At 39.1% G+C, this 15,792-nt stretch overlaps 1 protein-coding gene across 2 annotated transcripts in view; it reads right to left on the reverse strand.

Moving 5' to 3' along the window:
- Positions 1-15,792, reverse strand: part of ANKH (ANKH inorganic pyrophosphate transport regulator) — a 106,078-nt gene that overhangs the window by 39,036 nt on the left and 51,250 nt on the right. For both annotated transcript variants that reach the window (XM_021528938.3, XM_021528939.3), the window contains exons 2-4: positions 11,376-11,592; positions 3,353-3,471; positions 2,164-2,247 (exon numbers count right to left, since the gene is read on the reverse strand). In XM_021528938.3, coding sequence (XP_021384613.1) covers positions 2,164-2,247; positions 3,353-3,471; positions 11,376-11,592 — 420 coding nt within the window. The remainder of the gene's footprint in view (positions 1-2,163; positions 2,248-3,352; positions 3,472-11,375; positions 11,593-15,792) is intronic.

Genomic DNA, 15,792 nt, shown 5'->3' on the forward strand with positions numbered 1-15,792 from the left:
AGGTCGGGCAGGTGTCAAAGTAGAACCCATAAATAAGAGAAGGCTGGCATGAAAGTTTGGCAAGGTCTGGCAGCAAGCATGTGGCTGAGAGTCACCCTTCCCAGGAGAATGTGCTATTCTGATACACACTGAGGCTGGAGACTTGTTTCTAGGGTCAGCAACTAAGCCCTACTATTTTTTTTTTTTTTGCAGAGTGGGAGGATAGTGGCAATAAAAAGCCAGATTTTTAAAATATTAACTTCAACATTTAGGAACAGGAAGTCTTATTTCAACCTAATTTTCAACTTTTTCAAGTGAAATTTCACTATTTCATTCTTTGCTTTTCAGCTGAGTGCCACGTTAATGTAAATTAAATGGAAACTTTCAGGCTAATGAATAGTTCATAATTTAGCCTCTTAAAGACTAAATGCTCAATCCATAAAAAGCAAAAGAACTGATTAATATGATATTATTCTCTTTGTTAAGTATAGAGTGGATGAAATGCCTGTTAAATTCCTCTTGATGGGGGGAGGCACTACTGAAAAGCCAACTGTGCTGTGAAGCACAGAATCAAGACAATTCTGCCAGGACATGCTGGTATTTAAGTGAGTTACAAGAAATAAAATACATGTTGCTCAGGTGCAGGTTCTCCATTGCTAGAGCTGTCAAACTAGTTAATAAAAACCATGCTCTGCAAATGTTCCTGAGGCAGGCCACAGTGATTATGAGAGTTTTCAAACCTACAAAAACATTACTTTTCAGTAAATAGAAGCAAAGTCAGCCACAAAGAGTGTGCACATGAAGCTACTCAAGAAAAAGTGGCTATTGCCTGTGCCCATGCTCCCTGTGTAGGGTGCAGATATAGGCATAGAGTTTTGGGCTATGGCAGCCACAACTTTTGTGCTCTGGATTTGCTCTTGCTTTGTGTAGTATTCTGCTGAGAGAGGATGACAGGTGTCTTATTCGTCACAACCCTGGCACCCCGCTCACCAACCACTGTGGAAAGGGCACGGCCAAAATAAGAATTTGTTTCTGTATTTAGCTGTGCATGACCTGACATGCACCCAAGGTCAAGAAACTTTGTAGGTCACATTGGAACAAGAGCAGACCCTGAGGGTTAATGTCATTTGCAGTAACTGGTATTATCTCTGGGGATTTAGTGCAGTACTGTAGTTGGGCAGACCTGAAAAATACAGAGTAGCAACTGACTGAACCATTCAACCTGGTTTATGGTTTCCTTATGTTTAGCGGAAGGAAAATGCTATGGAAAATTGAACTGAGTGCCATTGACTTCAAATTTCCTTCGATGTCATCCTGTTTTATCCTCTTTCTTATTCAGTCATTACACCATACAGCTGGTAATGGGGTAGTAGTACAGCAACTGTTTACAGTTGCTGGGACTCTTCATTTACTAATATTTTTATATGTTTTCAGGTGAGGGCTGTATATTGGTTCTTAAATGCTAAAACACAGTGTGTATGAATGTTGTTTTTCAGTGTGCCTAATACAAAGCATTAGGATAGTTAACACCTCTCTTTTGAAAGTTCTAAAAACGTTTTGTCTTCTCTGAATCACCGAGGGGTTATCACTACAGACCCCTTCTGGAGCACTTCTGAGGCTTCACCTTTTGCAACAGTAACAAGTACTCAGAAGGCGGTTTACACTGCATTTCCTCAGATTAGACATCACGTGCAAAACTGCGAGGTCAGCGGGAGAATCATGCCTTCACCTCCAGCTCAGGATTTCGCTGGAACTGTGCAAAGTGCTGGGGTGAATGTACACAGAGAGAAAGATCTATTTCAAAGCACTCTCTCAGCCTCAGGACTGGTAGCAGCCCATGGTCTCTTTGCCTGACCTTTATTTTCCCCAAATGTACATGTGTACATACAGAACTTGTTTCTCAGTCATTATGAAACAAGGCTGTGGAAGTGCTTCAGGATGTGACCCTAAACCAAACAGCCCTGGGAACTGACTTGATCCAGTCAAGTGAGACTGTCCTAAACCACAACTACCAGCAAATAGCCTTCACATGATGAACAGTCAGAGAGCAGCACACAAGATTACTTCCTCAAATGTTTTGCTTATGGAAGAGAGAGAAGGCACAGAGAGACTATACTGGAGAGTTCCTGATTAGGAAAGCATCTGATTCATAACACAGTGGAAACTTCTATGAGGAGCCTTTACCTGAGCTATGACATCTGAGATGGAGGCACATCCCACTAGGAAACTGTACTTGTGTTTCAGCAGAATCCCAGCATGGGTCCATGCCTGAAAAAAAGACAGAGAAAAGTCTGGGAAATGATTATGGTATCATAAATGATTTCAGGTTCAAGAATGCTGTTTTCTGGTTGTTACATTGTACACAACCAACCTGCAGCAGTACCTGGTGTGAGCCTGGGCAAACAATAAGCCACTAATGCAGAGAAAGTACTGTTGCACTGAGTTCTTCATTGCCAGGCTGGCAGGGAAAATAGGGATAAATTTACAGACTATATAGCAATTTCTGAGCACATCCAGTAAGAAACAAGCCCTTCACAAACCAGATGCTACACAGGATGAATTATCAGAGTATATAATCTAATAAATAATCATTCACCCGCTGCATGTACCTCTGAAGTGTAATATTCATTGACCCACTGAGTTATACTGAGTCCTGTCTGGAAAACAAAACCAACTTCTTTTTAATGATCCAACTTCTTTTTATTGTCAATGGCTGTTTCAAGCAGACAAAGTGGTGAGAAAGTGGTGGAAGCATCGGCATGAGAAGGTTTTCCTTTACCAGTTTTACACACAGGTAGAGGCATTAAAGAGAGCTGCCACATTTTCACGTAGTGCAAGCCACAAGCAATAAGCCTGGTGATCTGGGAAGCAGCAGCTCTCCCCATGTGTGGCTCTCTTGTCCAAGAATTTGAGATGTACTGAAGTTAGCTGTGCTTGCAAAAACTGATGGCAAGACATATCTTTTTGACAAATTTGCTTTGAGAAATTATTGATTTTACTCCTTGAGAACTCTGCAGGTCTGGGAATGCAAGCAAATCCAAATCTTTTACCACAAATAAGAATGATGTCACATACAGACAACCAGTGCAGCTTATCACAAGATGACCAGTGCTTTCCAACATGCATATACTGTAACTCTTACAAGGCAGCTGAGGTTTTTGACATTTGTCATGATCTCTGGATGTTTAAAGTCCATTCAGATGCTTTCTCTATATAGCATGATATGAGTCTAGGTATATACAAAATTATTGCTTGCAAAGGACACATCTTACTTCTGAATACTTCAGTTTCCCATCAGGTAACAAAGTTTGTAAACTAAGGTCACAAAAACATAACATTAACATTAAATTTCATTTCTGAATGAGGCACTCACCATGGCATCCATAAAAGGGAAGGCAGCAAGATAAAGGAAGGCCCTCCGAGTTTTACTTCCCACTGATTCATCCACATGGTGCAGCTTATTAATAATGTAATACCCCAAATCACTATATGCTGTAGAGAAACAAGATAAGAATGAAAAACAAAGGTTGCATATGGACTCTTGGGTGTGATATTCAGAAATACCTGAATGACTGTAATGCCTTGGAGCTCAGACACACATCCACTTAGCAAACAGCTGCAAGGGCTTCAGATATTGCAGCCTCACCAGCTGCTGTTTATGACTAAGAAGTAGTCTCATGGTTCTTTTTAAAGTAACCATTGGCAGAGGTGCGATAACAAATGGCTGGACTGGGAGATGAGTATAGTAAGTGCCACATCTGTTTGCTAAATGAACACACTAGTACTCCAGAAAATCTACTGCTCATTCATTAAATCAAGGCTCTTTGTTAGAAAAGCTTTTTCACCAAGCATTGTGTATTTCATGGGATATAGTGCCTTATAAATGCTGAAACCATCTATTATCACTGCATTCTCATGACATTACCTGTAAACCTGCACAAAGCTCTAAAAGGATACTGTGATTTGTGATGACATGCAACAAATCACACTCAGTATGTCTCTCCCTTACTCTGCCTAATGACCACCTCTGCCAGGGCCTGTCAGGACACTGTGCTTTGCTGTGCAGTCCCTGGGCAGCCTTGACACGCCTTAGGTTCCTTCCTTATCTAGAGCCAGCACTTCCAGAGCCACAAGTCAGAAGAGGGCACCTCTGGAAATCAGGGCAATTCTATTTTTGATTGCCAGCGTGTTCTTCACTGTCCTGTTTCACCCAAGGCAACTTTTAGTGCTGGACAACTGTCTTTTCAGGCCTCTTTTCACAAAGTACTGGGTTGAAGGCTTCACAGACATAGGAAGTCCCCACACAGCTCTCTGCAGAACTGCTTCAAGTTCTGTTTGTATCCATGTTATCTAGCTGTTTTAAAAACCCCAGAATCCTCCCAATAACCAGGAATAACAAAGGTTGTGACTGGAGTCTGAACTATGGAGACAAATATAATATGAAGAGGTACATAATCCTAATCAGTTTTAACTTTTTAAAAACTATGCTTTACACCTGCACATCATTACTTGATTTCCTCTATACACTTGCAATAGCTGTTGAAAGAATTATTAGTCTGTAAGGCCAATCTCCCTTAGGAGAGGGAGTAATGGCAAGTAATGGCAGAATTATTTGTGTCTGGGGAACCTTATTTCAGTTCTCTCTTACTTGTGTATTTTCTAAGTTAACTATTTCAAATGTGGACATCTATCTAATTTTCCATTTATAACAACACTATTATCTTTGTACAAATCTTCATATTGGGTATATAAAGGAGAGATCCTTTTCATGCATGCAGGTCTCATAACTGGATTGACAAATACTAACATTAGTCATCAGATTCAATCCTCTTAGCCTAAAACTGTCTTTCATAACTCGTAAACAATATTTGGAAGTAATTAAAGAGGATTTTAAGTTGTCATTGTTTTGTGATGGCTTAGAGATAGAACAGTTAAATGATTAACAGAACTGAAAAGACTATTTGAGTCCAAATAAGAGTGCAAACAAGATAGTAAAATAAAAGATGGTATGACAGCACTGTGAACAAGCACAAGCCTCATTCTAGATAACCAGGACTACCCAAATGATGACAAAAATGCTAAAAACTCCCCCATTCCCTATGCTGGTCCCTATCTATATGTCTTTCACCTGAACTATGACTGTTAGATCAAAGGACTCCAACATTTTTCAGTTCTAAGAAGGCAAATTAGTCCCCTAAATGTTCAGGTGCCTGTTGCAGTTCAATCAAACATCAAACACAGCCTCTTTATATTTTTGCATAAATAGCCATGTGCCAATCTTCACTTGGTGTTTTGAAAACTCTCTTCTACTAAGGGTTTTTTGTGTGGTAAGTCCTTGTGGAAAGCTGCTTTTATGGCAGGGCAATACATGGATGTTCCTGAATCAACTTATTTCACTGAAGGGAAAAAATCTGGAAGGTCTGTGAGGCAAGCCATGTGGGAAGGTCAGATTGATTGAACTTTTTCTTAGTTTCCATTGAGTGTGCTTTACACTTCTGCATAAAAACTTAAAAACCAATGCAGGAACACACCACCTTATCCTCCAGGTAAGGACTGAGAATCATAGCCCATGTGCTGAGGAACCTGCTTCTGTGGAGGGGCCACCTCCAGCAGTGCAGTGCTAGAAGCACAGCACACTGCAGAAGTCACCCTTCCCTGCTCTCCCTGTCCTTCATCTGTTTTAAATGAGACTTTTAAAGTGTTTAGAATGTGAGTAATATGTAACTTTTTAATTTCAAAAGGCCATTGTGGTTTTTTTTTTTTTTTTTTTTAACCTAAAGTTTACTATTACAGAAAATGTCACAGAATCAGATGGTCAGAGACTGAATATTCTCACTTTTAAGAAAAGAGTAATAGTTTATTGGCAGGGCACTCTCAAGGCACTTATACCACTACAACTCATAGCACCTGTTTTTAAGATTTCTAGGGATATCAGCACACATTTTTTCTTTTCTCTCCCTATCAAAAAAAGTTTAACTGCACTTTTTAATGTGATTTTGGTCTTAAATTAATAATGGTTAAACTTATTATTTTGAAAATAGTCAACTATTTCATATATCAGTGGAAGCACACAATCACTTTTGCTGATGTCCATGAATGTTCCTGTCCTCACAAATAAGGATTTAGCAAGCTGAGATTCACTGACATACAGGCATGTGTCACTGAGCTATGAATCAAGCAATTGCTGATGCAATTAGAACTTAACCTTGGCCAACCTTACAAACTTATTATGAAAAATGGTACAAAATTAGTAACACAGACAACATAGCCAGAGAGTATTACATGAATCTAAAGCAGATGGCACTTCCCACTTCTTGCATCATTTAAAATAAAAGTCCAAGTCCAAGACAAGCTGCCTGTTTGCTCTTCTCTAATACTTTATTTGTTTTTTTATGTCTAAGGATCAGATTTGCTACAGAAGCTAAGCAGGAATTCTTGCTTTTGGTTTTTCCAGTTTAAAGTGTGCTCTTTCTAGACACATTCCATTTATATATTTTACTGCCAGTTTTAAAAATTAACTTGGAGACTTGAGACTCTATTCTGCTGCTTGTCAGAAAGATGATTCACGTGGCTAAAACCGATGCTTATCAGTTTCTCAATCACAGAATATTCTGAGATGAAACAGACACACAAAGACCAAAAAGTCCAGCTCTTAAGTGAGGGACCAAACCCACAACCTTGGTGTTATTAACACCATGCTTAATGCACTGAGCTAATTTGTTCAACTAAGTGATTTGAGAAGATAGGAAAAGACCAATGTAAAAATACAATAGCAAATCTTCATTTGGAGATGCTACAGGGTATGTAGATTTCTTTATGTCTTTGGTTAGCTTGAATTTAAAACAGAAGAGAAAGCCTCTGTTTTCCTCATGTGAAAGCTCAGTAGAGTTTTTAAGCTGTTGAGATTTTTCTTCTTTGCTTATTATAGTAATACATGAATTAAAGAAAACCAAAACAGCTTAGAAGCATCTCAGCGAAGACTGATTACTGCAATCATATTTTTCTGTGCTTGGATCTAGCTCCAAAATTGCTTTAGTCGATTTTCCCAAATCTATGAATGACTTTTAGTATATGAAATATCTTCATACAAGCCAACATTTTGTAAGTCTCAAAATTATCCTGTTTTAACTGAGACACAATCACTACCATCCAGAAGTGCTTTGGTCATAGGCTTTCTTCCTTTGTCCTGAGCAACTTGTTGAAAAGAAACTGCCTTTATTGTGGGGAGAAAGGTTGGGGCAGCCAGGAAAGCATGTTACTGCTTTAGCAATGACCATGTTGAAGTAGGACAAATTTTTAATGGATTACATTTTATTTTTATTTAGAGAGGAGGGGGATGGGGATAGCAGCAAACCCAGATTAGATTCTGATTCTGTCCCTTTTTTCCAGGGCAAAATTTTTAGTACACCCCAGTATAGTGATCTTGTTGGAACAAGACTGACTAAAAAAAAATACCTCATCTTGTCACAATCCACTCTGTAATTCCTAGTCTGGGATCACACTTATGTCTCAATTCTTATGGAGATTTTTAATGTGCATGCAGTGATCATGCATGTGGGAAGCTCCAAAGTATCAGTGGAATTGCTAGGAACTGCTGAAGTTTTCCCCTGTGCAATCTATGGCCTGTGCTCAGCAGCCTGACAGCAATAAATGGGCACAAAACAAATCACTCATGTGTCTTCGCCATCCAGTCTGCTATAGATTATTGCAAAAGTTAACCTATACTTAAATTCACTGGTTCCTAAAGTTCCAACCTTTTTCTCCTGGTGATGACAGTGATCCATCATGTAATTTTTAATCAAAGACAGTAAAAAGCAAAGAGGATATTTCCTCAAAGTAACTGCTGCCCTGTCATTTCTGGAACAACTGAGAATTACTCAAAAGGAAATAAACTTTCTCAGTATACTATTTCTCAGTAAACTAGTGAAAAGTTGAACAATGCTGTTTTATTGCCAAAGACAATGTGCATATTCTTCATGACACTGATGTTAAAAGATTCACTTAGTACAGAGGGCTTACCAGCAACACTATGAAATGCATTATGTTAGCATAATGTTATATAAATTACTTTTCTCTTCTGTCAAGCTGGAAATTTAATAAGATGTCAAAAATATGCAGAGACAGGCTTAGTATGTTGAATCCCTTTTCTTACAGCCACCAAGAAGCCAATCTCTGAAATAACAGGACACTTTTGACCCTGGCTCCATAGTGACCTTCCCTCCAGGAAGCTACTGGTGGCAGTAGCTGCCCTCAAAGAAGACAAGGGGAAGGAAGGCAGAGTACTATAGTCCAGATCACACCTGAAACAGCCAATCCAGGAATACTGTACTGACAAGGTGTACAGCAGCATTGGAAGCAGGATGAGAACATGGTTTTGAATCCCTTTGGCCAGCTTGGTTCTCAGTTGTTACTGCTACCTGTACAGGGGAATGACAGGAGCTGCTGCTGAGGACTTTGAAGACCTTCATAAGGATGTGGCTGGGTGATGACTGAGGGACCCAGAGCTTGAAGCTGTGAGTTCAAGTGCTTCAGCTCAGCCAGTCACTGGCACAGAGGAATGAGTGAGCCCCAGTGGGGAAGCAGCAGTGGGAAGCTGGTGCTGAAGCAATGAAGCATGAGTCAGGTGGGTGAAACAGGTTTGATATTTTCCATGAGTAGAGGCCACTGTTTGTGAGGAGCTGTGTGTGTAGACTGCAAATAGTCTCTATCGCAGCTGGAAATGTGGTGATTCATTGTGTTTACTGTGTTTCTTCCTTTTGGTACTCCTTATTTCATTGGGCTTTTTGTTTTCTGTTTCTTCCTGGGCTTTGACAGTCCATAGCAGATAGACATATCATCTTCCTTAGCCCTATATTTATGGCATGTGGAAAAAAATTCAGTGCCCTAAGTGTTATTTGTTTCTCTTTTTCATCCACCAAGCACCAGTGACCTGTATTTGTGTCTCTTGTAGCTAGCCTGTGATAGGCTTGCAGCTGCTGGGGAGTGCTTGCAGGTCCTAGGAGGCCGCCTGTCACTGGTCTCCTTCTCCGCTTCCTGCTAGGCAGGCTGTGTATCTGTGGGTCAGAGCAAAATAATCAGGACTTGAAACAGGTTCAAAAGAAACTTGAAACATAAAATTTGGCAACATCACCCAGGCAACTGGTGCTAGAATCTGACTAACTCCATTCCCTCAGGCGCTCTGCCAGTCTCTGCTGTGGCCTTTGCATATTTTCAGGCATAGACAAGTTAAAATACCAAAAAATATTTTGCAGTCTGTTACCATAAAATGCTGAAAGATTGTGTTCAGGCCTTTAATTCAGGACTTTAAAGCATTGTAAGCACAGACTCCTTTTTTTCCCCAGTGTCTGCAGACTGCAGACAACCTTTCAGAGGTTCTGAACTAAGCAGGGTCTACTTCCAGGCAAAGGCAAGAAACCTAGCTGACAGGTTTTCCAACTGTTGTTCCAAACACCTCCTTTCAGTAAGATGTCCCGCATAGAAAGTCCAGTTATGTCTTTCACCTGGAAATCTGACAGTTACACTTAAAACTTTCTTAAAATCTATTCTAGCTTAAAATAAAATACTGTATGACTAGAAAATAACTTTTTATCCAGCTGGCAAAGGCAAAAACTTTGACCAGCACTGGCGGCAGAAAAGCAAGTGAGTAACTAGAATAGCAGCTCTAGGGGATGCAGAAACGTTCCAAGCGAAGAAGTATGAGAGCCAAATGTACAAATGGGCCAAAAATTTTTAACACTGATTCAATAAAACAGCTTCAAATGTAAACATGCTTAAGGAGTGACCAGTCGAAATCAGTGAATTATATTAACTTGAATGCATAGATTCAGCTTATAAAATTAGCAATATCTAATCCCTGGCACAGAGCTGCCCCGGCTAGTGAGCCATAGCTGTAGGCATTTTTTATGACTGTAGCATGGAACAAAGCTAAATAACACAGTGCTTGCATACCAGTGGTGGAATAAGAGATATGATGGTCAAAACAAACTGTAGTGCTTGGAAGGCACATAGAGCTGGGGAATATAGCTGGAAGCCAGTTAAAGGGTAAGAGCCGGGGGCATTTGTATTTACCAGATAGATCGTGTACCTGCTCAGGCAGAAACTGAAATAGTCCTATTCTATTCTATTCTATTCTATTCTATTCTATTCTATTCTATTCTATTCTATTCTATTCTATTCTATTCTATTCTATTCCATTCCATTCCATTCCATTCCATTCCATTCCATTCCATTCCATTCCATTCCATTCCATATGCTGAACTGCAGCACATGTTGCTTTTGAGATACTAATGGCTTGATAATGAATGCTGCCCCCCTTTGAAGCCACTCAGATTTCACAGCAATTCAGGATATTGTCATTACACGTGCATTTCCCATTTTTCTGTGATGGAATGACGCCCTACTGGTGCTGATCCAATCCAATGCCTGTCAACCAACACATGCCTCCAAAGGCTGACACAATTACCTCCTCCCTCCCACCCTTTACAATTCTCATCTTTTTAGGATTTTACCTGCTCAATGCAGTGCACTGTCTGCATCTTCCTCCAGAATCTTCTGTTCCTTGTTGCTATGGTCCAGAGGTTTCAGCTCCGTAGAATGAGCCAGAGTTCTTGGAGAGGATGAAGTTAAAAGTCTTCCAAGTTAAATGGCTTTTATTGCTGTGGTTGATGCTTGAGCTGATATCCCATTTTTGTAGGCTCTCATAAACTGGCAAATCCTGTGTGTGCCTTTTTTAATGTTCACTTTGTGTCTGCTTGTGTATTTTCTTTGTTTCAGAGTACAGTTAGGGAGTTGGTCTCAGTTCGGTATAAATTGCTCTTACTAACCTCTTCCTCACAGATTAATTATTCAACAGAACTGGATGATGTCTAGCAGCATTAGAGAGTACTACCTGACAGTTTAATGAGGATGCTGGCTCCTGCCAGCTGACTTTTGGACTGTGAGATAAGTAGCAAAGGAATAGGTACAGAAAGAGTACACCAACAATGCCACCAAGAACTAACAAACAGCCCTACCAAGCACACCTTGTAGTCCTGCCAAACCAACCCAGAAGATACTGCTAGCTGATCATTACTACCTAACAGTAACACTGAGCTAACAACCTCAGGCATCCTGTCAACCTTGTCAAAGTTTTGCTCACACACCTGACTGAAAGAGATCAGTAGCATGTTTTGTTTCCAGGCAGGAGAGACCTGTGCTTGGAATCTGCTCCTTAATAGCCTGTTTAAAAAGCAATAAAAATTGTGTGGATGGGCAAGATACCAGCCCAAGAGAGCTCATCTCTTCTGCATCTCCTGTTGTACTTACAAATGAAATCTTAAGCCTACAGCTTAAGCAGTTTGAAGAATGGGTGAGGGAAACAAATGAAAAGTCATTAACTAGATGTGAAGTGACCTTACCTATTAAAGTATGAAATACAGCAGCTACAGCGCCAGCCACAACCATGCACAAAACTGCTTTGGTCCTGTCTCTCTTGCTGTTCACAAACACCAGACCTACATTTTTGAAGTCACTCATCGGACCTGTGAAGAACTTCATCAGAGAGTATGCCAGCCCATAGCTGGCCAACATTTCCACAGCATCTTCTTTGACAGCAGCAATGCCCCTGTTCAATGCCTGTTGAAACACAGAAAGAGCAAATGATGTAGCGTATATGGAATGGGTACCAAACACTTTCTCCTGCATCTGGTTTCTGAAGGAACAAGAAAGTTTAGCTGTCATTGTTTCCACCCAAAGCTAGACTTTATTTCTCTGGATTCAGCAACAATAACTTGTGACCTGTGGCACAGGCAAAATAATTCAATATAGACTAAATTCAAGTCAAGTAGACTCAAAGATAAGATAAGTATTTACTTCTGAAGAATATAATGGAACTTCTGCCATACCAGAAGTCAGTTTCTTTCCTTTTTAGAGTAATTTAATGACTTGCTAATAGTAATGGATAATACAAAACCACTGAAATATTGCTCTGAGGTTTCAGCCATGATTTAATCAGAGCATAATCCTTGCAGGTCAGGCAAAAGTTCTGACATACACTCAAAGTTGAGGAGCTATAAAATTTTTTCTGTGTAACAAACTTATCAGAACATTCCATGTAGTTGTTGCAAATAGCTGATGTTAGTCTATGAAGTTCATTGTTTAATGAGGTCAAATATGCACACAATTAAACATAACTGATCTCCTTTCATGTAGCTGACATATAAATATTTATGTATATAAACATTTGTGTTTGCATTTGATACCATATTCATTTATATCCTCTTGTAGGACATTTAAAAATAACTACAGCACATATCTTTCAAGACATTTTCAGGAGCAGCTAATTTACTAATTTATTCTAGGTCTGTGTTTAGGAAATTAGGAAATTCTGCCAATTAATCACTGAGAATTAGATGGATTATTTTTATAACTAAGGTAGATGTAAAAAAGATGTGTAACATTCCTTCAGATTCCAGCTTGAACCAAAATGCTTCTAAAGTATTGAATAAAAATGACAGAATGATAAATTTTATCTGCAGTGTGACAACATCAATCATCTGGTACACCCAGAAAACTGTTAAAACAATATTAGATTCAAAAAGCATGAAGGATGAAATATGATTTGTTTTAACAAGTATTTCATTCCTATGGGTTACAGCTGATGTGTGTTGACAGGGCCTTGGCAGTGAGGCCAACCAGGAACATCTCACCAAGCCACCACCCAAACCTCACTGACACACAGTTCAAATACCCCTTTATCTGAATGAACAAACCAGCTAGAGTATCATCAGGTAATTGTGGCAAAGTCCTTCCGTTTCAAATGTAAGCATAAGCTTTTTATTGCAGTTATTTGACTTTGTCCTTCCAAAGATCATACAAGCAAGCAACTCCTATTGACTTGAAAAGAACCCGCGTCCCTGAAGTAGAAATGAGCCTTTTCCTATTGTTCTTTTCCACTCCTTCTATAAGACATTCTTAATTTTTGAAACTAAACCTGCATTATGAACAGAGCAAAAAAATGTATAAAATACCAACTTCTCCACCTTTGATAACTGCCAAATCTCTCTTTTAATGTGCTCTGACCTGGATGCCTGAAGCTCCAAATGTTTTCATCTGTTTTGCTCCAGTTTGTTCCTTCCTGAAAACACCATGTGTTAGATATGGAATAACTGCAGCTGCTATGTGTAACTTTTCCTGGGATATAGGTAATTCCATATAATTTGATATCAGTTCAAATTATATTTAATCTGCTGATGCCAAAAGCACTAGTGTGTGCACAAAAGTGTATTCAAACAATTTGTGAAAGACTGTGGCCTCTGAAATGAATAGTCAAGTGTAGTTGTCTTTTGTGATGATACTTGTGATGTAATCAATTGAAGTAATCCGTTTCAAGGTGTATAGAGTTACAACCTTCTAATCTGAACTTGCTAAAAAGATGCCTAATCTCCTAATTGCTGTTGCCAGTAATAGACAAAATAGCCTTAAATTATGCCAAATAAAATGTTCCTTATCATGGCTCTTCCCTTCTTTTTTATTCTGTCAAGAATGAAATATTTCTGGCAGCTTCAATTTAAATAGAAACAGCTAACCAATATCAGGCAGGAAACTTTAGAAACTTCTCATCACATGTAAACAGCTGAATTATTTTCAGCAGTTTCACAAGCACAAGTGCTTCCTTCATGCTTTGTACAACTACAGAATACCAGAGTCTGTGGAGGACGTTAATCCACTTCTGACAAGGTCATGGGATAAACATAGCTTTAAGAAATGACGTTTTGTCAAAAGGCATGGCACTATGATCCCTCTGCAGAGAGACCTCTGCCTAGCACAGACCTCATGCCATTGAAAACAGCTCGCTATGACTATGGCCCCGGGGTAACTAAGTTTTTCCATCTAAAGTAGGACAGACAGAAAGACTTAATCACTCCTCTTTCTCTCACTCTCTGGTTTTACTGATCTCTTTTGAATGAACAAATGACAGCCAAGTAGATAGCTTCTGAGTAATCTTCCCTGGAGACACCCTGTGTACCAGGTAAGGTAAACTGCAAAATCCAAAAGGGACTTCTGTAAGAGATATGCTGCTATTAATTTTATTCCTGTGGAACATGTGGCTGACATGATGAAATACTCTAGAGGCTAGACCTGAAAAAGCAGTCCTTTTAAATACTTCTTTGGAAAGATCCTTAGGAAAGGAACAGTCAATAGGGCTCTGTTTAGGGATGGTTTAGCTTCTGCAGCCTCTTCCTTTTTCACTTTAAGATGTCAATATAAAACTCTTCATCCTCAGTTTTCAAACTCCGTATGAAAACTTGCATAGCTTTTCTACCCTATGTATTTCCAAATATTTCTGCTGCTGAAGCTGTTGATGTCATATTTGATATTCTAAAATTCACAAGAAATCCCAGATAACTGATAAAGCTGCTTTGGTGTGCAGCATGAAAGACACAGACACTTGATCTTTCATGGCACGCCAGTCATGCAGTTAGCAATCTTCCAGTCTAATTTCCTGTCAGGTTTCCAATTAAATCTGTCATAAAGGAAATCAATATAAACCAGGGCAAGGCCTCCATTTTTTAATATGACTCGATTTTGAACCCTTTTTGTGCGAACAGAAATCAATAAGGAAAGCTCACCAGTAGTATCTGTATCACAAGAAAGCATACGTCTACAAAGATTTGTGTAACTTGTTGGTGAAGTCACACAGAACTAGATAGCAATAATACTAATGACAATATTTAACACAGCATGTTAGCTTTATCATACACACTTCAGGTGTCATCCTACTTTGAACTGGCTTATTCATAACCTATTTGATGGGATAACTTGGCAATCCAGATGCTGGCAGACAGATGTTGATGACATCACCTTCATCTGAGTTCCTAAAGAACCATTAATCTAGTATAGTAGCAGGTGAAAATGTCATAGTAAAGTGCAATTCATCAAATGTGATTAAAACAAAGCCATAGATATTGCTGACCCTTCTCCTAGGAATAACAGAAAAAACCCCCACAGAATACTTCTACGCAGAGCACAGTCTGGTAGACACATGGACAGGTTAGCTGAAGTAAATCATAGTCCTAGAACACTTCTCAAAAGGGCAGGCACCAAGATATACAGTTACTTCTATGCATTGTCTTCTGTAACATATTTGTTACCATTAGAAAGATGAAATATTTGCTAGAGGACCACTAAACCTTTTTTTAATGAATAATTGTGTGCTGTCTTTAATGTTCACTAAAAGCAGAGAGGACCAGCATTTTTAAATTCCCATCCAAAAGGTTCAAGTCAGAGGAATATCAAATACACTTAACAACACTGGAAGCCAGTAACCATGTTTTTACAATTGGGTACTGCAGCTGGCTTTAGCCTCTTAGAAGGAACCTATAACCTTTATCAAATTTCTAGGACACGCATAATGGATGAATCCAAAAGGTGTTTCCATGCAAAGGCAGTGAGTTGAAAAGCGATAGTTGTGAGAAAAATGTCAAAGGTTTAGCTTGTCCTATTTTGCACGAACTTTTAGCACTATTCACTAATGTTGGCAGAAAAGGTTTGTTTCCAATCTATGGCTACACATCTCTATTGCCAAAAATTCAAAGGCTGTCTCTTAAGCTGGCTCGATAGAGTTTGACCATAACTCACATGATCCTTCATTCCCAGAGACTACTGGATATTTTACTTTGTATTGATTTAAAAGTATTAAATTTTTTTTTTTAAATCCACCAGGAAAGCAACATCTATTGTACAAGTTTTCTTCTGTTTTTAAAACCAATTATTACGTACACACTACCTACATTTCACTAACTATGCAACATTTTCTACTTCATTTGAAGTTAA

This window comes from Lonchura striata, chromosome 1 (assembly GCF_046129695.1).
Source record: "Lonchura striata isolate bLonStr1 chromosome 1, bLonStr1.mat, whole genome shotgun sequence".
NCBI classification, from domain to species: domain Eukaryota; kingdom Metazoa; phylum Chordata; class Aves; order Passeriformes; family Estrildidae; genus Lonchura; species Lonchura striata.